Below are 24877 nucleotides of genomic sequence, written 5' to 3'. Positions count from 1 at the left end.
ATGCCGTCCCCCCGGCGCGCAGGCATGCTGGGCAAAAAGTTTCCGGATTCAGTCTCACGCCTGGGGATAATTCTACGTTAAGGAATCTGCGGCTAGAATCGTCTTTACCAAATTCATCATTACCAAAAGTAAGTAACTCGTACGGTAAGTCAGTTCTTATGTGCACTCTTTGAGTAGCCTGATTTATATTATACATGAACAACATTATGGTTTATTAAGTCAAACGTAGAAGGTTTTGTACAGCACACGTCATGAAGTTGTGTATTCTGAGATTCACATATTTGATAAGGAAAAAGGAGTGAAGTAAAATAAAACATTTGCCTAGGATCATAGAATTTAGATAAGTGGAGAAGCTTGGATTAAACACATTTTTATTCGTTTCACATTGTGCAGTTCAGACACTAGATGTTTGCTTGCCCTATGCCCACCTTTTTGTCAATCCCCTCCAAACCCGACCGCCACCCTGCTGGCATTAGTGCTGCCCTCTGTCACTTTACAGACCAAACTCTGTTGCCCCTCGAGTCATTTATGTAAGTATCCATGCTCTGAAGAATAAAATACCCCCTTCCCTACTTTAAAACTATATTACAAGTCACCTCGTGGTCTATGACCTTATACAGAAACTCTCTGCGATTTGTAGTAGCCTCATAATGTACGGCAGAGATACTTTATCACAAATAGAAACACTTGTTACCATAATTAGTAGGACGAAGTTCAAAGTTTCCGGCTCCATAAAAGATCTGAGCACCTCTAGGGCACTGCTGAAGAAAGAGAGAGGCCCTTATAGAGAACTGCATATTGCAATCTTAATTTTAGTGACAAAGACAGTTTCCTCTAGGAATTGATTACTGTCAGGCCTTCATATTGTTATCTTGGTGTCCATGAGGAAGAGATGTACTTCTAGGTAGTTGATCTCTGACAGCCTCCATATCTTGGTTAAAGAGATGTTTATTTTCTAGGCTAAATGACTAGTAGGTACTAGGCTGAAGTTCTTGGCAGATAATGGGTACAGAGATGCAGATTCCTTTGCGTGTCCCCTGACCTGTGTCTGGGTGCATGACTCCCCCAGCCCCAGCTAGATTCTTGTCTCACACACAGAGCACCATAACCTTGCCTTGATGGCATATTTTTAAGTCCTCCTATCATAACATCTTTATTCGCCTCACAGACAAAGGAATGAAAGAATGGCTCAGTGGTGGAATACTCCCGAACAGCCATCCATTTTTCTTTTACTTGCCACGTCCCTCGTAAATTTGCTGTGCCGCCTCACAGCCGCTCTTTGCTTCACGTCAGGCAGAGGCGTACGAGTGACTCAATTTCATTTGATGGTAAAACAGCAGTTATGGAGACCACTAGGCAAACAGAATTAATATATGATCACTTGGCTTTCCAATACCATTGAATAACAAAATGGTATTACTCTGAAACCAGGCATTATAATAAATGGATATGCACACCAGTACAGCTGGAAGAAGTTCCCAATAGATATTCTGTTCATCACAGTTAAAATGAGGTGGATCTGCAACTGTTGAAAGACACTATCTCCCAGGTTAAACTAAAACTAGGTCCAACATCTTTAACTTGGGAATACAGATCTGTTGATTGCTCCTCAACCGTACTGGGATTGACTGATTCATTTTTTATTGTAGCAGGTAATTACAACAGCGAACCTCTTGGCATCATCTCCCGCATGATTCAAGCTCCACTATTAGGACTGAAAATATGAGCTAAACTTCAAAAGAACCAGACCCAGCTGCAAGAATAGTCTCTGGTGGACAAAAAAAAGCCAACATTAACCCATCCATTGCCATGTTCTAAAGACTTCCAGTCTGTCCGGATGTACTTCAGACATATTTTTATGATTGAACAGGTGATTAATGAACCCCCCGCGTCCAAAATATGTTTGAAAATCTCAGAATGCATTACAGTGGGTGACTTTTCGCTACATCAGCCAATACTAATTGACTCTGCTTTGTTTAAATGGGAGGGCAGGCTGGATCCATGGAATCTGTCCATCAAAGTAATTTGGTATCTACATACCTCTCTCTGCCATCTTGCATTTGAGCATGGTACAAATGCACAAATTAATAAAAGAAGTATCAGTAACTACAGGTGTATAGTTCAACAATGTCGGCCACACTGAAGTAGTACTATTCATTATAGGTGCCCACAACAAAGGTATAAATGTTCTTCCAAGCCCTTTTTAAAAAAAATCAGCCTACAACTCAAATAAATACAAACAATCCGGTCTGCCTCTGATGGGCCATAAATACACCAATAGGCGTGTTCACCCATGGCGGTTACATTAGATAAAGGTAGTTTTACTTACAAAATATATCTAGAGGTGTATCCTCTTGTTTCTTGCTCCTTTGTGATTTTCATTTTCTTCTAAACTACTGAGCATTCACAATCCTTGGAGGTATTCACTATGATGCCATCAATGTGACAATTACTGCCATATATGGTCCTACATAAATTAAAATTTCTTTTACAATGCATTCAGTCAGAATGTAAGCAATACATTTGTTTGAAATTATGACTCCTGATGTCCTTATGAAGTATTATTTTGCTGCTTACTACCAAGTGCATTTCAACAGGTGTACAATTGTGCATAATTGTGGAGCTATAGTGTGATAATGACCATAGAGATGAGCAACGGGCGAAGTCAAGCAAAAGGGAGTGCCTTACAATTCCGCGTATCTCCTATCCGCTGATGTACTTAATGGTTACAGGTACAGGGTAAACTCTGTATACTTTTTGCCAACTCAGACAACTGCTTTGCTGAACTTGATTGTAAAGTTCAGGTGGGAGCAACAAGGTAGAGATATAGGTCCTTCTTTTCTTTTCTCTTCCTTTATCTCACCACTTGTTTGTTTTGTAGTGAAAATGGTAAGGTTTTCTTCATGTACATTTCAGAAATGATCCTCCTGGTCCTTCAGTGACCACAGCCACGCAGGAGCTCCTACGTTTCGCGGAATCAAACCCCGATGGGCTGCAATGCTTGGATGCCATAAATGACCTGCAATTGAAGGAAATGGAGGTGGTCGAGGGCTGCCTGCGTGGCCGGCACCTAGAGGAGACTCTTCGCACTTTCACCTGCGTCCACAGCCCTCGATTTTCCTCCCAGGTACGATTTTCTGCAGGGTAAACCGGCATGTGTGTGCGTTTGTCTATTTCATTGTGGGTGTGTCTGTCTGTTTCTGTGTCTGCCTGCTTGTTCCATTGATGCTTGTTTCCGGTCCAGGGAGGACCCGAATTGGCAGTTCGGGCTTGACTGTTCCCATGAGGAACAGGGGCAAGGCTAATTTGCGTATGGCTGGGTCCAAACTCGGGTGGCATGGTAAGCAAAAGAACAATGGATTTAACCAGGATCTCTTGACTGGGGGAGAATGTTTGATTTATTCTGCATCCCGTCCATCATTTGTTGCTACAGCACTTGCCTGCTCGGGCCAGCAAGGGAAGAAGCATTTTTACGGAATCAGATTCCTATTACTTTTGATCAGTGCACTGTGGCACTGACCCCTGGGGTGAGACAGTTTGTCCACTAGTTAAAACTGTAGTTTATGGGCTCAGACATGCTTGGGGCGTACAAAAATATATCATGAAATCTGCTGTCCGAGGCCCACCAGGAAGTGTGAACTTAATTCTGATCTGAACTATGCATTGTGGAAATTGCGCCACATAACATTTAATCAATTGTAGTTGTTTTAACTTTAGTCCAACAAAAAAACAACAAGCATGGTAGGCTGTGAATATTAAACTAAGTAAGTATGATTTGGTAAAATTATTATTTTTCCATGAGCTTATCCAAGCAAAAATTTGCACTTTGCAGCTTCTGATAATTGATAGTTAATTAAATAGGTTCGCTTTGCATAACATCTTTCTTAGATCCTGGCAAAGCATGACAAGCTCCTGTGGAGGCCAAAGTAAAGTAAGACATTCTTAACCATCATCTAGGATAGGATGTAGAGGGGCGGCTCTTGACCAGCATTGGAGTGTACGCTTATGTTCAAGCCCTTCCATTCCTGTGCATATTACTGTTTGATACCAGAGCAGAAGCATTAGCATTTTGAGTGAAGGTGAGGGTTGTACATAGGGTGGTGCACCAAGGATGAATTCGCTACCTTTGCACCAGTTCACGTTTCTCCACATTGAGCAAGGATAATAAAAACATGCTCGAACTGTAGGATCCTTTCACCTCTATCTTCTCATACGGAACTCCTATGCCAATTAAATCAGATTTCCGATACTGCAGTGCTTGTGATCTCCAGGTCACTGACTGAGACTGTACTGTTATCATCACATTTGTTACCAAATTCATAAATATTCCATGCCTGCTTCCCATTTGATAGAGACTTCAAGCTGCAGATTCCTTATCTTAGAATGTGCCTCAGGCATCAGATCAGGAAATTCTTGAGCAGTACCTCTGTGCATCAGTAAGTGGCATCAATCGAGTCCTTGTCAGAAGTTAGTGCGCGGTTCTTATATAGGCACCAACATCACTTACTGTCTTTCCACGCCATCCGCGCAGATGCGTAGAGAAGTACTTCAGTCCATTTTATTGACTACTTTTTCAACCCTTTGTCAAAATTCTTTTGATCTTAAGCTCCCGGTGTCTTCAGGGATATCCCCTAAAATAACCTGTGGGGTTTAAATTCTGTGTATCCTGTCACAGAGAGAGGTTTGTGACAAACCTCCACCTGGTTTGCCTCTGGTACCTGAAGCCGAGCAACAATGCCAAGGACTGCTCTGACTTGTGAGCAATGAACCCTAAAGAGGTTCTTGAACACGCCCTAAAGCTATTGGTCGCCCAATGCCAGTCAACTCCGCAACACTCCAGGTCCCGGTTGTGACGAAGGTCCCCTGGCAGGCTTCCGGAACCGTTATTATTATTATTATTATTATTGCATTTATTGAGCGCACAGCTACCCGGAGGTTTCCCGGCGCTTGCCTTGGGAACCCGTCCTGGCTTTTCCCTGTGAGATAGCCCCTACAGGGCATCCCCAAGGTGAAAGCCAGGCATCCCGCCGCAGGGGGCCGTTGTGGAGATTAAGCAAGCTTAATGCCCAGAGTTGCAGAGTGAGAACCCATGATTAGAGCAGGCACCGAAGCGAGAATTATCGAGTCCGTGGACATTTGAGCTCAAGACCCTGCCGCGTCGGGATTTGAACCCTGGTCCCGGGTCTGACCTCCGCTTCCGGGTCTGCCTGCTCTACACCGTGAGCCACACTTCTCTTCCATCGGCCATTATCGTGCTCAAAGTCGTTATTGGGTAAGTCCCACAAAAAATCGAAGAAGCCATTGTGCCGGTCCAAGGCTTCGTTCAAGGTGCAGGAACACACCATGAATCTCTGCCCTACTCCCATGCGTCAGCTGCAGAACAATAGTCCTGGTCTGCTCCATGTCTCCCAGAATTTCCCAGATTCAGACCTACACCCAGCTGAAGGAGTTTTATGAGGCTATGCCCCTCATATTAAGGCAGGCCTACCCCGCTGGAGTGCCTTTGGGCCACACAGGTTCGGAAGGTTCCCCCACTAGATTCCTGCAAGAGGGTTCACCCTCTGTGCCAGTCTGGCCCTTTGAATCCGTTCCTGGATCTGGATCAGGTCTGGTCGTGAGACCGCAACCTTCTTTGGAGCCATATCCAGTGGCGTAGTCGATGCCCTGATGCGGGGCAAACCCCATTGTTATACCTAACTCTGATGCGAAGCCAGATCAGAGTCGCTCGACGTGCCAGAGGATAACTTGTATGAGGAACAGGTGGATGCCAGTGGTATAGATACCTTTCCAGAAACTGGCCTAGTCTGTCCTCCTAGTGTGGCTCTGAAGAAAGGAGCTTCATTTGCCGCCATGGTGAGGAAAGTGGGCGAGGTCCTGGACCTTACACTGTCCTAGGTGGCAGTCAAGATGAACGTCTTGACAGATGTCCTTCAACCTGGAAGTTTCCCCCACCAAAACTGTTCTTCCCTCTAATAAAGCCCTCACTGATGTCCTTTCCAGGGTATGGGCCAAACCCAACACAGAACGATTGCCCGCCACCATTGTACCACTCCTGGGATTCTGCTTTTCTCACCAGCACCCTAATCCGGAGTATGATTGTCCATGCCTCCACGTCCTAAGTCAACCCTTACGTGCTCCCTACCACGTCACTAAATAGGATATCCAAGAGGCTGGACACCTTCGGTAAGAGGATTTTCACTTCCACCATCCTTGCACTGCAGTCAGTGAACACCGCGTGCCTCTTGGGGCATTTGGGATTCAGTTGCACATGTGCTGCCCATGGTCTTGATCATGTTCTGGGCACCGCCTTTTTACCTGGATGTACAAAGCCCTGGCAGCTCCTACCCGGATCTAACTAGCACCTTTCAGTGACAAATGGGAAACAGTGCTCTGACGTGCCCCTAATGACAAAGAATGGTCTAGAGCCCTTGAATATCTCCATTGGGTCGCCCAAAACGCACGGTTCAAATTAGTATAGTTTTACTACCGCCATAGGGCATGTTGTGTTAACTGAATTTCTGGCTCAGCTCTGTAAGGTTTTTTTCAGACCCACAGGTGAAACAAGTGATCTTAGTTCAATGCACCAGTGCTGAAGTGAAGCACAGATTGTGTAGCCCCGCAGAACCTCACCAAGTACATAAATTAGGTGGCGTCCATGATTTAGGATTGGTAACAGGGAGCAGTGGTAATCCAAGCGATCATTCACTAATGATTTACACACTTAAGATCACTAGAAGCAGAATATGTATTTTAACATATTTATTTTAAAATAGCTATTTTAAAATGCTGAGATCTAGTGCACATAATGTTTGTAACATCACAGAAGATAATAAAAAGGTCCTAAGCTTTTCAATAACAGTGAAAGAGGGAAAATGGTACCATTACAATTTATAGCCCTGAAACCCTCACTGTGCTATCTGCAAGTGCTACGCCAGTTCTAGCAGATGAATAAATAATAAGCCTGAGTTTCACAGGTATTGCACATACCAGGACAACAGGGTTTGTTGTCTGTTTGGAATACCTTGTCCGCTATTTCGCGCACCAGTCCAAGGACAGCAGGGTCACCACACAGTCGCTGGGACTCTCCACAGCCCCGTTCCAGCCCCATTCTGCCTTTTGCCCCTTCTGTGTGTACAGGAGGGGCTACCAACCTTGTCCATTTGTGACCAACCACTAAGGTTAATCAGGCTTTCTAGTCTTTTTGTGGCTGCTGGCATGGTTCCCACGAGCCCCCTGGACCCACGGGCAGGGATCTACCCAGTACAACATTACGGGCAGCCTCCAAACCCCTTTATTTTACCCTCGAACAACCGGTTGGTAGCAGGATCAAGCACCACCTGCCCCAATGGCAGTTTATCATCAAGACAAATTGGTACTCTGGATTGTTCATCAGTGGGGTTACCCTCCCATTCACAGAACCCCCCCCCCCCCCCCCCCCCCATCACCGTTCTCAGACTGGCTGATGGAGGACCACCTCTCTCTGCTGTGACATGAAGTGCAGGCTCTTTTATCCAAAGGAGCCATTGAGAGAGTACTGACAGCATAAATAGGTCAATGTTGCTGTTCTCTGTACTTTTTGTTGCCCAAAAAGGACAGAACCCTATGCTAGGCCTGCACCCCTCCTAACTACTTCCTGAAAAAGGAGACATTCTAAATGCTCACGTTGGCACAGGTCCTGTCTGCTTTGGACCCTGGAGACTGAATGATAACGCTGAACTACCTCAACAACTGGCTGTTGAAGCCGGGATCACTCCAGGCTGTTGTCACCCGCCTCCAGCTTACGGCAGACTTCCTGCATTCGCTGGGGTTCACTATCAACATGCCCAAGTCTCACCTGACTCCTCTCAAATGCTCCCTTTCATCAAAGCCATTTTGGGCACAGTGCATTTCGGACCGATTCTCCAGAACGGCGAGTCCAAGATATTCAGGCTACGCTTCCGATGTTTCAGTCTCTATCCTAGTTTTCAGTGAGACTGACTTTGAGGCTGGTGGGCCTCATGGCTTCCTGAATCTTGCTGATAACACGCCTTCTGGCGTTTGCATGGTCTGCAGTGGGACCTGTAGTCCCCAGTGAGCGCTGCATCAGGAAAATCTCCTACCCCTGGTCCAGATATCGGAGGCAAGTGCAAAAGATCTGTAGATGTGGTTGACGAGCTGCAATTGGGTCTGCGGCAGACCTCTCTCCCTTTCCCACACAGAGCTCACAGTGGTAACAGATGCGGAACTCTTGGGTGGGGCGGCCATCTGGGAGAGGTGGAGATCAGAGGTCTCTGGTGTCCAGTGGAGTCTCAGCTCCACATAAACTGCTGGAGTTGAGAGCGATTTGCTTGACATTGAAAATCTTTCTTCCTTCCATCAAGAGATGGCTGGCTCAGATGTTCACGGACAACACCACCACCATGTGGTCTTGCAGCAAGCAGGCCGGGGTTTTGTCATGGACCCTATGTCAAGAGGCTCTGAATCTCTGGACATGGCTGGAACTCAGGACATGTTCCTGGTCATACAACATCCGGCAGGCTAACTGAACACCTGGAGAAACAAACCCAGCTGGCAATGCCTCCCAGATCATGAATGGCGTCTCCATTCTGAGGTTGAGCACAGCCTTTTTTGCGACTAGAGAGAACCTTGGTTAGATATATTCTCCACTGCCAATAACACTACTGCGCTTTGGATAGTTCACACTCATTTAAAAGAACCACATCCAGACTCCGCTGTTTCCCCAACAAAGTTACCTCCTTCAGAACTTTAAGAACTATTGTAGAGACAATTTCAGAATTTCCAATCAATTCATACCCAAATCAACTGCCAGAGAGGCTCCAGGGTAATTTTGTATTTCATTCAGAACATTCAGTAATACCACTAGTCAGTCAGTCAGTCAAAATACTTTTATTCGATTGTTAATAATCATAAAAAGAAAAACATAGAAACATTACAATTCATCCAATTATGATACATTAAATACAGTACATGAATTATGTCAAAGGGTCAGTTAACCAATAAAACAAGATAATAAATCATGAATAGTTATTGTCGCTACCTGGTTACAATGCTAGAATCAATTTAAAATGGCTTAAAAATTTTAAAAGTTTACCGATTCTATATCACGGTTAATTAAAAAAAATAGGAGTTAAAACCTTTTCATTGTTTAAACGGGTCTTATTTTTGAGTGCGGCTGCGACCAGAAAATTTGCTACATGAAGTGTTATTTTGGGATTAGTCAGCAGTTGCAAATACTGTAATGCTGGCCTTACCTGTGTAAAGCCTGCCTCCCTTAGTATTGGGCGCAAATATTTTTTCCTGATTTGAGCATAATGATCACAAAACATGATAAAATGCAAGGTATCTTGCTCAGAAAACAAAACATGATGTGCCATGGACAGTGTTCTATATACTAGCAAATATAGTCCCCATGTAATACAATATTGTACAGAGTGTACCATACCAAGGGAAACATACATAGTCAGTATTATGCTTATATTGGGGTGCTGCATGAGGATAGACCAAATTCAATTGATTCGTTTTATGAATGATCCAAAATGGAATTATGCTGCTCTTGATTGGCATTTTTCCCATTATTGCATTTATAGTCTGCAGACTGATTGTCTGCATGGACATCCATCTGCAGGGACTCCAATGCTACTGCCTAATGTCATGGTCATCTATAAACAATCACACTATAAATAACTTGTACCTGAGCTGCAGTCAAAGTCTTTAATCAGGGGTGCGATGTATACCCGCTAACATCTGGCAGGTGGGTCCTGGAAGGATCAAGGTTCCCATTCCAAAGGGCTCTGCTTCATGTAATATTCCCTCATCCAACCATAATGCATGTTTTGAAAAACAATGGAAATATACTATCAATCATATGGTATACGTTGTGCAAGGATTGAATCAGGCTTATGTGCAGTAAAATGCATTGTGGCAGGATCTACCGTTTCAAAGTCTACCCATGAGTGAAATATTTCAAAAGGATAAGCTGAACTCGTAACTACTAGAATGACTTCTCCTCTTGTGTCAGGGAAGCCCCGCCCAGCCAGATGTGGCGAAATGTGATATGCACACAGTAAAGCAGAAGGTGCGAACACGGTCTAGTGTCTGATTCAACAGTGGTTGACAGGGTCAGGTAGAATGTCCAGTCGGACTCATTTTAGGGAGAGGCCAATGAAGGATCAAATTGGTCTCCCATTCGTTTTACAGTGGAGGAGTAACAGCTGGTATGAGCTGCCGCCAACCAAAGATATCTTTCACTGACTAAAATAGCGTTTTCTTTTTTTAAAAATAAATATCTTTCAGGAGATCTGTCTCTCCCAAGGGGTCACTAAGGGCAGATACTTGCACTCTAGCGTGTGTGAGAGGTGCAGGCTCTCATCAGGTGTGTTCTTAGTAAGTGCCCCTGCAGCAGCTAAAGATTGGCGATGTTTGTGCGCTTTGGGGTCACTGTCACCAGCTGCACTGCAGGGAGACCTCCGGACTGGTAACTCACTCCTTTAAAACATCTTCCGTCAGCTGAGACTCATGCTGGCCTTCCTTTCAGTCAGGGGATTTCTTCTCTTCCTGCTGAGCAACACATCACCCTTCTTATGCTGTCAGCGGCAAAGGTATGGTTTGTCGCCAGCCCATAAAGACATCCACTCACCATGGCTTTATCTGTTCTGTTCCAAACCATACAGAAGACTCCTGCCGACATCGAGTAAGCCAAAAAGCTGAAAAATATTTTTCCAGGAAAACTCAGTGATTGACCTTTTGTCACAGCTGCTTCTGAATCCCATCTCAAAGAGCTACAGAAGATGGTTTGATCAAGGAACTCTTGAAGCTGGTGGTTAATGACCCTTTTTATTAACTTGACGAGTACAGTAGCAATTGATTGAAAAGTATTGGATTAATTGGACACATTTTTTTTGTAAGGGGGTGACAACTGCCATCTTCAAATGGCAGATTCATTAGTAGATGACAGAGCGCTGGGCCCACAGTTTATGAAATTTACTTCAGATGTACAAAAGTGAGCCGTTCTACTTTCTTAATTAATGAACTGATAAAATATCATTTGAGAGAGGATTGAAAGAAAAGACCTGTCGGTATTGACAGTGCGCTTGGGATTGGATAAAAGTTGGTCACGGGTGGATTGTTTTGTTGGATTTTATTTAGCATACACTTGGACTTGCAAAGGTTTATGCTGTCTGTGTGTCTGTTTGCGGCACATGCTATATCTTTCCTGTGTGATTGAGAATTACATGCTGCTCCTGCTGACCCCGAGCTCTGTGGAAAAGAAATGGACTATTACTGCCATACTGTACTTATTCTGTGTGTATGGGGAGTGTGCAGAGTGCTACAACTGTTCTGTGTGATGGAAGCTTGGACTGCTGATGGTCTTGTGGCACCTGTTCTGCTTATGTTACTGGAGCCAGCAAAATCATTTCACTGTGCAGGTGCCAAAACTATTGGCTTCCTGAGTGCTTGCCTCAAAGTGCAAGTGTACACACAACAATGCCACCAATGTCATCGAGCAAGGTAATGTCGCACTGCGGTTTCTAAAGGAATACGGGTCCCACTGTTGGTTGTGGTGAGTGGCTTGTATTGTGCCGGTTAGCCCCAGTGTTCAGTGAGGGAGTAGTGCGAGTTTATGTGTTAGATAGACCAGAAGTCTCAGCAGGCGACTATGAGAAAATGAAGCAATGCGGGGACATCTTTCTTCTTCTTGCAGTATCTACGGCTGCAGGAGCGGATGAAGATCAAAGATGAGCTGGAGCAGCTGCGGTACTTGCTGTCAGACCAGTCCCTCACCCTGCTGCCGGAGTACGAGCAGAGGATCAATGTAAGTGAACTCCCTGTACATCTCTGCTTCCTCTATCCCTCTCCTTCATTTAGGGTGCTCCCCCTAGTACATCAGTGTAGAGGAGCTCCCTGATAAGCTCTCTGTTCTTCTCCATGCCTTTTACAGCCTTCCCTCAGGTATAGTAATATGGTAGCTTCCAGTTTTGTATCCAGCCTGCTCATCTCACTCAGCCGCTCCAACAGTATACCAAAGGGAGGACATTTCTATTCTGTATCCATGCTCCTGGTCTCTAGTATCTGAATGAGAAGCTGTTTGTCGCTCATCTACTCTGCCCTTGCCTCCCGTGCTCCATGTATACCAAAGTGAGAACATCCCTATTCTGAATCCAGGCTCTTCCTCTCTGGTATCTGGATGGGAAGCTGTTTGTCACTTAATCCGCACTGACCGCGCCTCGTGCTCTAGCTCCTCATGTATACCAAAGTGAGGAGTTCCCTCTTCTGCATTCACACTGTCTTTGCTTCAGACAGGCACCCCCCTCTCATACCAAGGAAGGGGAGCTCCCTGTCATGTATTCACGCTGCCCATGCGTTTTATGCAGCTACTCACCCTAATATACCACATTGGGAGCCTTCTGTTCTGTATTTATGTAGCTGCTGCATCGTTTTGATGCTTCCCCTCATCTCCAAAATGGGATTCTCCTTGTTCTATATCCATAGGGTCCTCACCTCTCTTGCAGATCTGCCGCTTCACATACAAAGGTGTGGATACCCTCTTTTGTATCTATACAGCCTTCGCCTGTCATGCAGGCACTGCACCACATATAGCAAATTTGTGAACTCCCTGGTTTCTATCCACATAGTCTTTGCCGCTCATATAGCCGCTCCTTCTGGTAGTCAAAGGAAGTAGCTTCTTATTACTGTATTCATGCACCCTTCGTCTCGTGCAGCCACTCCCTACATATACCAATGTGGTGATCTCCAGTTCTGTATTAACACTGCCATTGCCTCTTATACAGCTCCAAACTTCCCATTAAAATGATAGCTTTTGTATACTTGTTTGTTCGTCAAGCACATTTTTTAGAATTTGTATATTAGTTTGATGTATACTTTATTCTATATTTTTGTATATTGTTGGAAGTTGAAAAATAAATTGCTTAGGCTGAGGCCCTTGGCTTCCAGTAGTGATTCAGGGAGGTCCATAGAAGTCAAAAGGTTAAGAACTGCTGGTACAGACAGTTCCCAGAAGGGGTCTGTTGCTTTCCTTTGTTACCTGCAGTTATTTAGCACATTTCTCACATTTGTTTGTCCTCGTAGTACTAGTTATATAGTCTATAGTACAGGTGTTAACTTCTGTGCTTTGTCATTCTGTTCACCCATCTATTTTCAAACTGACTGCTGCAAGAAAATGAGTAAAACCCTGTCTAGTAGCCTGTATCCCTCTTGAGGAGAAGGTCCCTGGATTAGTAGGTTCACACTACCAACTATCACTTGCGTTCCACAGAATTGAATATTTTAGTCCTGCAAGTGAGAAATAATCAAACACCTTTACAGCTGAACTTGTGGAGTTGCACTCTGTGGAATTCCGAGGAGTTAAATGAAAGCTCAGCGAGATTCCATGGAGTTCCGCGAGCGGGCGTAATCAGCACGTCGCACTGCAATATCAGAGGGAACAGCACCATAAAGCTTGCCCCAGGGCGCTGTTTTTTTTACTGCTGCTTGAGTATATTTTCTACCCAAGCAGCAGCTTTCCTTCCTCGAACGGGATTTCGATCGTCCACATTGAGAAAATCTTGTCAGGTCCTAGCTTACGTAAATCGCGCTTAGACGCCAATTCTTTCTCACACTTGCCAACTTACTGTTGACGAGCCACGCGCAAGAAAAAACTCCGCCATGCTGCGGCTGGAAAAGTTTTGATGGATCTCTGCTTTACAAGCATAACACGGAGTGGCCAAAACTCCACAAACTCTGCCTGCAGAGCAGAATTTACCGCCCACCCCTGGTTTGTAGCTCCAGCCCCTCAATGTCCTATTTGGGTAAACAATGCTGTTATACAAGTACTTCTGTAGAGCAAGCTGTAAAGAACATTTATTTCCATTGCCACAAACATCTCTTGATTCATGGTTCCTGGATTAACTTGGTCTTTTGGCCTGTGGAATACATAAAAACCCATTGGAACATTGGAATGTTGGGTGCTCCATTGAAGACAATGGAGTGCTCCATGCTTTTACGGGACGGTAAACGCCCGCAGAGCAACATTCCAATGTTGTTTTCGAAGGCCTCTCGGAGCCCGAGGGAATTTAAACCCCTCGAACTCCAAGAGGCCTTTGTTTTATTTGTAGGAACATTCTGTCCTCTAGTGGTGGAATGTTCTAATAGCCTTCTAGCCCTTCGTAGCTGGGCTATACAAGCTATTAAAGTCCCGCTCCCTTGATAAAGTCCTTCGCCTTTGGCTCTGGCCTTTAACACTGGAGCGGGCCTTTAATAGCCGTATCGCCCGCTACTGCGGAGCTATAAGGCTATATTATAATACTTTCTTTATAGTCCTCCCAGTAGTGAAGAATATATGGTTCCGCTTCCAGGACTAGTTCCCTTGTTTTCCAGTCTGCCTCGCTCATGGGCTGATGGTCCAATATGCATTTGCTTTATTCTTCAATATAAATGGATCAGACAATACCGTTACCACAGCTGCATATGATAGATTTAGGACTTTGTGATTTTTGCCATAGTGGATCGTGGCTTTACAGGAAATCCTCTGAGTAGATATTTCATCTTATTAAATTATAATGCTCTATACTACTTTTTTGATTTCTGTACCTGGCAAAACACAGATATTACCTTATTACTTATAAATATTATTTATTAAGTGTGAGGTGTTTTAAGGGATCAACAGTGGCAATGGATTGCCTTTCAATTCCGGTTAACTGAAAGGCTTTAACAAAATGTATGCCTGCAATAACAAAGTATTGGATGATCGCAATATGTGTTTTTCGTATACGTCCTTAAAATTAACATATTTTGTGTACAGTAGGTTTGACTATTCCTGGTGTGATTAGGCTTGTAGCTAAGCTAGGAAACTCTGTGTAGATTTAGTGGGTCCCAACCTTTTATCGCAATAGCTCTCTCACACTGCTGGACTTATCTCTGCGAATGACCTTGTCTGAGCTTCCGACATGAAACTTTTGTTAGATTGGCAAACAAGTAAGCAAACTGCCTTTGTTTATCATGGATCACAAAAGAATTTAGATGAGACTAATTCAGAAAAATTCTAACTGGTGGTCAGATCTAAGCAAACAAACTACAATCTGCAATAAATGAAAACCTTTTTCCCTCTTTTATCCATCCGCTATCCTTCTCAATCCAAATAACTGACTAACATATCTACCACTCAAATTACTTTCATATTTCAGTATACTAATTCACTATTAATCCTTTATGGGTTTCGGAGTTGCGTGCTACTCGCCGAAAAAACGCTTCAACACCTCATCAGGGGTAGCAAGCCCTATATAAATGCAAACCTTTTTCCCTCTTCTACCCCAGCGCTATTTTTCTAAATCCAAATAACTGACTAACATATCCACCACTCAAATTACTTTCATATTTCACTATACTAATTCACCACTAATCCTTTATGGGTTCCGGAGTAGTGTAATACTCGCCGAAAAAGTGCTTTAACGCCACGTCAGGGGTAGTAAGCGCAATATAAATGCAATTACAATACAATCTTTTTGGAGATGTTAAGGCATTCTTCCGAGTCTATCTGTAAAGCTTTCCTTTTCCTACAGGACAGCATTTGTATGACAGTAACTTCAACCATTGGGGTAAAGATAGGGTTGTCCAATAAGGGGAACAACTTCTGCTAAGTTAGGGATGCTTAAAGTTCCTTTGGTGTTTTATGCAAACCAGCCTGTTCCCTCACTTGCTTAACCCTTTAAATGCGGCCGAAATTTTCCCGCAGTGCAAGAAAATTTCACGTGTGCGTAAATCGGACGGCTCCTGGCCGTCCAACGCACACGCCACCAGTGACGGAGGACGGCCAGGGGCCTTCCGACTCATCCAAAGGGTTAAATATCCTTGCATATCCCGGGCTGTGAGAACTTTGTGACTGCACCTGGAGAGACAATTCAGACCTGTTTTTTGAAGCCTATTGCCAGGGTAACGGAAACAACAAGGTCTTCAGAGCACAGTCTTTCGAGATGAATGTTGCCCTGCATTGCTATACATCAGTATTTAAATAAAACAAACGTAAGGCCACATAGAGTTGTAGCTCACTATTAAGAGAGAATTGATGGTGGCTGCTGCACTCCATGCTGAGTGCCAGTGCTATACTCAATGCATGCTTTATTTGCATATAGCTGCCAAGATACCCAGTCCGTAAAAAACAAGCATTTGCAATGCAAATTGGTCTCGAATTGCTGGAGTTTGAGCTATTGGCATTGTAAATTACAATGTCTTTTATTGAGTTTATGGCATGCTGGCTTGGTTCGGATTTTGTGGGAGGCACATGTAGTGGCATTGCGGTTGTGGAAGACACCCTCTAGCAACTTGGAAAGAACTTGTATAGGAAGCAGAAGAAATAAATAATCTGTGAAAGAAATACTGCATTATATGCCGGTGGCCAGGTGTGTTCTTGGTTAGAGAGAGCTTGAAATGAAAGACAAGGAGCGGTTGCATAATGGGCCTGGGTATGTTAGTGGAGGAGTTCTGGAATGTGGGAGCAGGTGAGTTGATTGTAAGAATCAGTGGGCAGGGTGGACCAGTTGGTCAGGAGGTTATTTGAAAGGGTAGGGGCAAGATGTGCAGTCAGTGGATATAGGTGAGAAGGGACTAGTAGGTAGTGCAAGGAAGGTTTGTTAATTATGGAATGCGAAGGGATCTTGGGTTATAGAGGAAGGGTGTGAAGATGGAGAGTCAAGGAGTTAGGCATCACTCCAGGATACTGAAGCCCTTGTTGTTGTTGATACCTGCCATCATGCTCTTCTGCTGTCTGGGAAAACGGCAGTAGGGGTCTCCTTGTGGACCCTGTTCCCCACTTTAACAAGCCGGAACATTTAAAACTCCTCCATGGTAAGGAGGCTGGCTCTGGTGCTATCGATGGGGAGAGGAGCCAAATAGATATGTTACCCTGGACGGGTAGCAGCGTAAACCCCAGACTGCACATCCGGCTTTAGCTGTTAACATAGAAAATGGACTTGCGTAAAAGTGTGCACAATGTGATCTCAATGCACTTCTTTCATTAGTGGCAGAGAACCTGGAATTCTTGACTGTTGTTCTTGTAAGAAATTATGTTCCCAGATAGGAGACAGTGAGTAAACAGTTGTCAAGCTCTGCATGACAACTGCAGTCCTCTGATGGCTCATTTTTAAAACTTTTATGCTTATTTTAAATCGTTCGTGAGTTTGCACGTTTAGTGATTGCTACTGAACAGTGTTTATTTTGCTCACCTTACACTTTGTATTACACTGCTATCACTGGTCAATAGCCCCGTTCCACCACGGCTGGTGCCGTTTGAGTGGAGGGCTCAGGACCAATAGCTGGGCTAGATCGGGCTCCCCCTGGTGACGTACGTCCATGGGGCGGGCTGCAGTCGGACCTTCCCTGGGATATCCTCACTTAAGGGAATGGCGGCACCGTCGCGCAGCGGACGCGCCAGTTCGGGCCCAGGGGCCAGGACCCCTGGCTCTATCACTGTCTATATACCAATCAACGTAAGAGTGTCAACAAATATGAGAAACAGAAGCAAAAGCCAAGGGTTCAAGGTGTCATAGATTTGCTAGCACCAAAATGAATACCCAGTTAGTAAGAAGGTGAGATACACGTGCTCAGTGTGAACTAAAAGGACCCTCAGGCCCCAACTGAAAGTTGGTAGCCAGTTGTCTTCATTGGGTCCCAGATAGTAGGAAAAGAAATCAGAATTGGTGATTAAAGTGAATTAAAAAGAGTATGGACTACTCCTCAAACTGAAACAATTCTTTTTAATGAGAGGGTAGCTCTAACTCTATTAAAACCAGTGAAACAAAGCGGACTGATAAGTGGTTGTGTTAATTTGAACCATTAAGTCCTAATAGTAGAGAAAAAATAGAGAAAAATGGTCAACATGTTTCTGCTAAAGAGCCCAAGGTCAGCTCAGCATTCGTCAGGACCAGAAAAGTAATTCTCACTCCATGGTGGGCACACGCTAAGGTGTCCGAACCTATGGTGTGGGAAAAGAAACTATTACAACCTGATCTGTAAAAGTTCATGTAGAGAATTCTTCCAATGGCCTCTCCTCATTATGGGGGACCAGAAAATAGTTAGTCAATTGTGAGAAAGCCCCATGGGCGGCGGATGTGGACACTGTAGGTCGGACGGCGGGGAGTCGCCCAGAAACAAATTGCCTGGGCGTGAAGAAATTCCCCCTGACATATACCTTCAGCCACTGATCACGTTACTGAACAGGATGGACTGTAGAGTCTACAATTACGCAGACGACACACAAATCCTGATTCGGATCGACGACACCGTTCAGGCCCATTTGAAAATGCAGAACACTCTCAAATTTATAATCAGCTGGATGTCCAACAACTCCCTAAAAATAAACCCTGACAAAACGGAAGTCTTGGCAATCACTACAGCTGCCAATCCTTGGTGCGACCAGTTTTGACCGGCTGAATTGGGGCCACTCCCAGCCCCAGCACCAGCAGTTAAAAGTCTGGGCATCAAAATTGATGCCCGACTATCGATGACTCAGCAGGTATCATCCGTGGTTGGCATCTGTGTAAGTCTGATACGCCAGCTGAGGAAACTCTCCCCATTTCTATCTTTTTCCACTATAAGGCTGGCGGTCTTCGCCTTAGTCCTGGCACGGCTGGACTATGGTAATTCCCTCTACTATGGCCTCCCAAACAACCTTCTGGCCCGACTACAGGTCGTAATGAATGATGCGGCGAGGCTCATTTTTAAAAAACCCAGGCATACTCGTGCTACGCCCCTACTCCGCAGCTTACATTGGGTGCCCATTGCCCAAAGAACTCAATTTAAAAGTCTCTGCATTGCATACAAAGCGGTTCACGGCTCAGCCCCTAAATATATCAAAGATCGACTCCCTAGGTATCTACCCACTAGGTCTCTCCGGTCGGCTGAGGCATGTAACCTACTTTGCCCTCGGTACAACCTCACATCCAAGGGCGGCAGAGCCTTCTCTAGCACTGTCCCCCTGGCATGGAACCTCCTCCCGGTTGAACTCAGGAAGGAGACAAACCTATTGCTGTTCAGGAAAAAGCTGAAGAGAGTGCTTTTTGCGGAGGCATGGGGACCTCTGTGATCTGCTTTTTTTCACCTACTGATGTTGTGTATCCGCTGATAGCGCTTAGATACCCCTGGGTGCCATAGCGCTCTACAGACTCATAATAACATAACATAACATGACTTGTCTGTTCTTCTGTTCCCTATCTTCCCCCTCATTGTCTTCGAGCCTTCTCACTTACTTTCACATCACTCTGCTACTCGGCTCCACACTCCATGTTGCCTAAAAAGCAGAGAACACGTCATGCAGATGTTTCAGTCTGCGCAGCTGGGTAATTAAAATATATAGTTAGGACACGCAAAAGCAGCCGGCAAGCTAATGGAGAGGAACGTTTGTGAAGAGCTGTTTAATATTACAAACTACTGCTATTTAAACAAAGAAACCTTTCCCCTCCAATTTTTAGTTATTATATATGGAGTGCTTACCTTACCCGCGTCCCGAAGAAGTTTACAGATTCTTCCTCCTCCCCCTGGTCCATGGACAGCTGCGCGCCTGAAAGTGACGAAGGCAGATTTTGAGTAGGAGCACTGGCTGCAGCCGGTAATTATGTAGAGCTGTGTGTGCTGCAGAGATTGAGAGTGCTGCCCCAATATAGAGAATATTATTTAAAAAATGCAAACATTATAAAGTGGCACTGTGTCTAGTGGAAAAAAACAAGATATACAAGGGGCATTAATGGAGGAGGGATGGTGGAGGGAGGGGTCACAATGGCACCCGCGGATATGAAAGTGAAAGCACGCACGGTGTGCTGAATGTAAGGCGAATGCAAAACCAACAGTTGATGGACAGAATGCAGAACAGTGTCATACATTCACCCCAGTACAGAGATCTGAGCCTAAATCCATCGTTTTTTTGCACTCCACACCACCCCAGTCCAGACATGGCCATATCAAATCAGCCTTGACCCTGTGCCTCATGGGAACAGTCCAGCCCGAACTGCCAAGCCATGTCTTTCCTGGACCGGAATCAAGCATCCTAGGACCGGTTTCTAGCTATCAGCCGTCTTCAGCCAAAAACGATGGATTTAGGCCCAGATCTCTGTACTGGGGTGAATGTATGACATTGTTCTGCATTCTGTCCATCAACTGTTGGTTTTGCATTTGTCACCCCGAGTGGGAAGGGTATGCTCAGACGTGAGTCCCGTGCTCTCCACACCACTGCAGTCAAGCTATCCTGCTGAAGACTGCTGATAGCCAGAAACCGGTCCTAGAATGCTTGATTCCGGTCCAGGGAAGACATGGCTTGGCAGTTCGGGCTGGACTGTTCCCATGAGGCACAGGGTCAAGGCTGATTTGCATATGGCCATGTATGAACTGGGGTGGTGTGGAGTACAAAAAAACGATGGATTTAGGCCCAGATCTCTGTACTGGGGTGAATGTATGACACTGTTCTGCATTCTGTCTATCAACTGTTAGTTTTCCATTTGTCAACCGAGTGGGAAGGGTATGCTCAGACGCGAGTCCCGTGCTCTCCACACCACTGGAGTCAAGCTATCCTGGCTGAAGACGGCTGATAGCCAGAAGCCGGTCCTAGGATGCTTGATTCCGGTCCAGGGAAGACATGGCTTGGCAGTTCGGGCTGGACTGTTCCCATGAGGCACAGGGTCAAGGCTGATTTGCATCTGGCCATGTCTGAACTGGAGTGGTGTGGAATGCAAACAACTATGGATTTAGACCCAGATCTCTGTACTGGGGTGAATGTATGGCACTGTTCTGCATTCTGTCCATCAACTGTTGGTTTTGCATTTGTCACCCCGAGTGGGAAGGGTATGCTCAGACATGAGTCCCGTGCTTTCCACACCTCTGGAGATGGTGGCTTGGTGAGCAAAATAACGATGGATTAAACCCATATCTGTGACTGGGGGTGAATGTTTTGCTATTGTGCAACATTCCGGTCATCATCTTGTGTGTTTTGCTGTTCACCCTATGTGGGAAGGGTATGCCCGGGCGTGGGTCCCGTGCTCACTACGCCACTGGAGTCAAGCTATCCTGGCTGATGAAGGCTGATAGGCAGAAACTGGTCCTAGGATGTTTGATTCTGGTCAAGGAAGACATGACTTGGCAGTTCAGGCTGGACTGTTCTCATGAGACACAGGGTCAAGGCTGATTTGCATATGGCCCTGTCTGAACTGGGGTGGTGTGGAGTGCAAAAAAACGATGGATTTAGGCCCAGATCTCTGTACCGGGGTGAGTGTATGACACTGTTCTGCATTCTGTCCATCAACTGTTGGTTTTGCATTTGTCACCCCGAGTGGGAAGGGTATGTTCAGACGTGAGTCCTGTGCTCTCCACACCACTGGAGTCAAGCTATCCTGGCTGAAGACTGCTGATAGCCAGAAACAGGTCCTAGGATGCTTGATTCCGGTCCAGGGAAGACATGGCTTGGCAGTTTGGGCTGAACTGTTCCCATGAGGCACGGGGTCAAGGCTGATTTGCATCTGGCCATGTCTGAACTGGGGTGGTGTGGAGTGCAAAAAAAGGATGTATTTAGGCCCATATCTCTGTACTGGGGTGAATGTATGACACTGTTCTGCATTCTGTTCATCAACTGTTGGTTTTGCATTTGTCACCCCGAGTGGGAAGGGTATGCTCAGACGTGAGTCCCGTGCTCTCCACACCACTGGAGTCAAGCTATCCTGGCTGAAGATGGCTGATAGCCAGAAACCGGTCCTAGGATGCTTGATTCTGGTCCAGGGAAGACATGGCTTGGCAGTTCGGCTGGACTGTTCCCATGAGGCACAGGGTCAAGGCTGATTTGCATCTGGCCATGTCTGAACCGGGGTTGTGTGGAGTGCAAAAAAACGATGGATTTAGGCCCAGATCTCTGTACTCGGGTGAATGTATGACACTGTTCTGCATTCTGTCCATCAACTGTTGGTTTTGCATTAGTCACCCCGAGTGGGAAGGGTATGCTCAGACATGAGTCCCGTGCTCTCCACACCACTGGAGATGGTGGCTTGGTGTGCAAAATACGATGGATTAAACCCATATCTGTGACTGGCGGTGACTGTTTTGCCATTGTGCAACATTCCGTCCATCATCTTGTGTGTTTTGCTGTTCACCCTATGTGGGAAGGGTATGCCCAGACGTGGGTCCCGTGCTCACTAAGATACCGGAGTCAAGCTATCCTGGCTGAAGATGGCTGATAGCCAGAAACCGGTCCTAGGATGCTTGATTCCGGACCAGGGAAGACATGGTTTGGCAGTTCGGCTGTACTGTTCCCATGAGGCACAGGGTCAAGACTGATTTACATATGGCCATGTCTGAACTGGGGTGGCTTGGTGAGCAAAATAACTGTGGATTAAACCCAGATCTGTGACTGGAGATGAAAGTTTTGCCATTGTGCAACATTCCGTCCATCATCTTGTGTGTTTTGCTGAAAGTGACTAAGGCGGATGTGGAGTAGGAAAACTGGCTGCAGCTGGTGATAACGTAGTGCCATGTGTGCTGCAGAGGAGGAAATGGAGAGGGCTGCCCCAATATAGAGAATAACATTTAAATTAAAAACGTGAATGCTATAAAGTGGACACTGCGTCCCGTGTAAAAAAACAAGGCACACAAAGGGCATTAATGGAGGAGGGATGGTGGAAGAGGGGGAACAATGGCACCTGCGGATGTGAAAGTGAAAGCACGCACGGCATGCTGAATGTAAAGCGCAGCATGTCATTGTGCCTAACATACGGAAACCTCAATAAAGCAAATAGTACATGTACCGTGTAACAACCAAGTAACAGGGCCAATAGCCATGGGAGGTTACAAATGACGACATGGCTGTACTAAGGAGGGACTAACAAGCCTATTAAGGAATCAGACACCAGTATTTACAAAGGACAAAGACATAAGCCAATGAAAAATATGATCGCGGGAGTGGGTGGGGCTTCTCTAACGTACTGAACTACAGCAGATGTTCACCATAGCCGCGTTTACGCGCTGGCTCAGGTTCGACCTAAAAAGAAGGAAACTGCTTCATTCTCATATTCCGAAATGTGTATGTTGCTTACTAATGTAATCCAGGACATGTGATTCTTTGAAAAATCTGATTATGTGTAGCCACAGTTCCCAATTGTTGACATCTTTACAGACTGTTGTCTGACTCAGTCCCTATGCTACCATTACATGCTTGTGATTTGGAAATTTAAAGATGACTTACAGAGGGTGGAATTTAAGCTTTTCAAACTTATTGGCTGCCTTCTGGACACACACAATGAAGTCGATATTTCTTGCATGTTTTTAAGACTGCAATTTCAAATGGACCCAAGATTTGCATTCTGACAACATGAAATAGTCCAAAGCATATGAAGGTATGACTTTTATAGATGGTGGACAACTATAGTCACAGGTAAATAACTGTTTCCTCTCCATCATAACTGCCTCCACTAAGATGCCAATATATTTGCAACATTTCGCTCTGCAGACCACACCTCAATCAAAGCAATACACAGCATTCAACATTCAGGTTGTTGATGACGTTTAATGAATTATTCTTTTCACTGACTGAGTGAAATATGGAGGTCACTTTTTAAATACCTACAGGGCTATCTCAATTTTTCATCATTTCAAGGTTGATAAAACAAAATGGGGACCATTAAGTCGGGATTTTATTAATACTTGGTTTTACAGTGCTACGAAGCTTCAACACTATTGTAGCATGTACTATATAGACAGAGTACATGCAATTCAAAGCTTTGAAGGAACTTAAATTCACCAATTGAACAACACACTTGCAATGATACCAAACAAAGATCAGATAATATATCTAGGCGTTCGTTCTAGTTTTTGTCTCTTCCAGTAACATGAGTAGTCCTAACCAGCCCAGCCTTTCAAATCGACCTGCTGGAGTATTGGCCAGCCTTTTCTGATAGACCGTTCATCATTACAATTGTTTCCACAACTCTCCTTCATTGCCATTGATTTCCTTACATGTTTACATCTTTTCCCTTTGATCCTTGTAATCATTTTCCTTCTAACCTCTTGTCCCACTTAGGTCCTTAAAGCCCTCAACTACATTGACCAGGGTGGTGCGGTGCAGCTGAAGGGCCGTGTAGCCTGCGAGATCAGCAGCCATGAGCTCCTTGTGACTGAGATGGTATTTGAGAACGTGCTGTCTGAGCTACGTCCTGAAGAGATCGTGTCTCTGCTCTCCTGTATGGTCTTTCAGCAGAAGACCCATGTGGAGGCAGAAATTAATGAGGTGCTTAAGAAGGTGAGTCTTGAGCCTAGGTTGGGTCCTTTCCAAGGCGCTAGGATCGAGGAAGAGCTGGAGGCTTGGGGGATAGAATCTGTCCTCCACAATGCCCTTGCATGAGGTTGTAAAACGCCTCAGTTAAGCTCTGTCCTCCACAAGCCCTTGGACAAGGGTGAAAAGATGCTGTAGGGGGGTCGGTGCCTTGGATAGGGTAGAAAGAGCTTGGGTTACCAAGAGTAGGGTCTATCCTATACCAGTCTCCATGGATGGGGTGGGGGGCATAAAGCTTGAAGTATTGAGTGGGCTCTTCATCTAGAGTTGGCGTTGGAATTAAGAGGGAAATCTGAGGTGCTGGGAGCAGGGCATATCCACCACAAGCCCAGCGAAGAGTGTGTGGCACAGAAGTTCTATCCCCAAAAGTTCTTTGGATGGAGTGTGGATGGCTACAGATGCTGCTTGAGAATGTGTAGGAAAGGAAGAGCTGGATGCTCTATGGATAAGATTCACTGTCTACAGGGCGATCAAAGGGCAGAAGAAGTCCTTCAATGGTCATTAATTTATAAAAGTAATGCCCCACTATAATCCGTGTTCCAGAAAAATTATTCTCAACATTAATATGTAATCATGGGAATTAATCCC

The 24877-nt window shown here is 45.2% G+C and overlaps 1 protein-coding gene across 1 annotated transcript in view; it reads left to right on the top strand.

The window, feature by feature from the left end:
- SKIC2 (SKI2 subunit of superkiller complex) overlaps nt 1–24877 on the top strand; it is a 213455-nt gene that overhangs the window by 166898 nt on the left and 21680 nt on the right. Inside the window, exons 25-27 of the mRNA XM_086924568.1 lie at nt 2917–3127; nt 11702–11812; nt 24038–24256. Coding sequence (XP_086780694.1) covers nt 2917–3127; nt 11702–11812; nt 24038–24256 — 541 coding nt within the window. The remainder of the gene's footprint in view (nt 1–2916; nt 3128–11701; nt 11813–24037; nt 24257–24877) is intronic.

Source organism: Lissotriton vulgaris, chromosome 5 (assembly GCF_964263255.1).
Source record: "Lissotriton vulgaris chromosome 5, aLisVul1.2, whole genome shotgun sequence".
Lineage (NCBI taxonomy): Eukaryota > Metazoa > Chordata > Amphibia > Caudata > Salamandridae > Lissotriton > Lissotriton vulgaris.
Note: the sequence above shows the minus strand (reverse complement) of the source record. Positions and strands in the feature narration are given on the sequence as shown.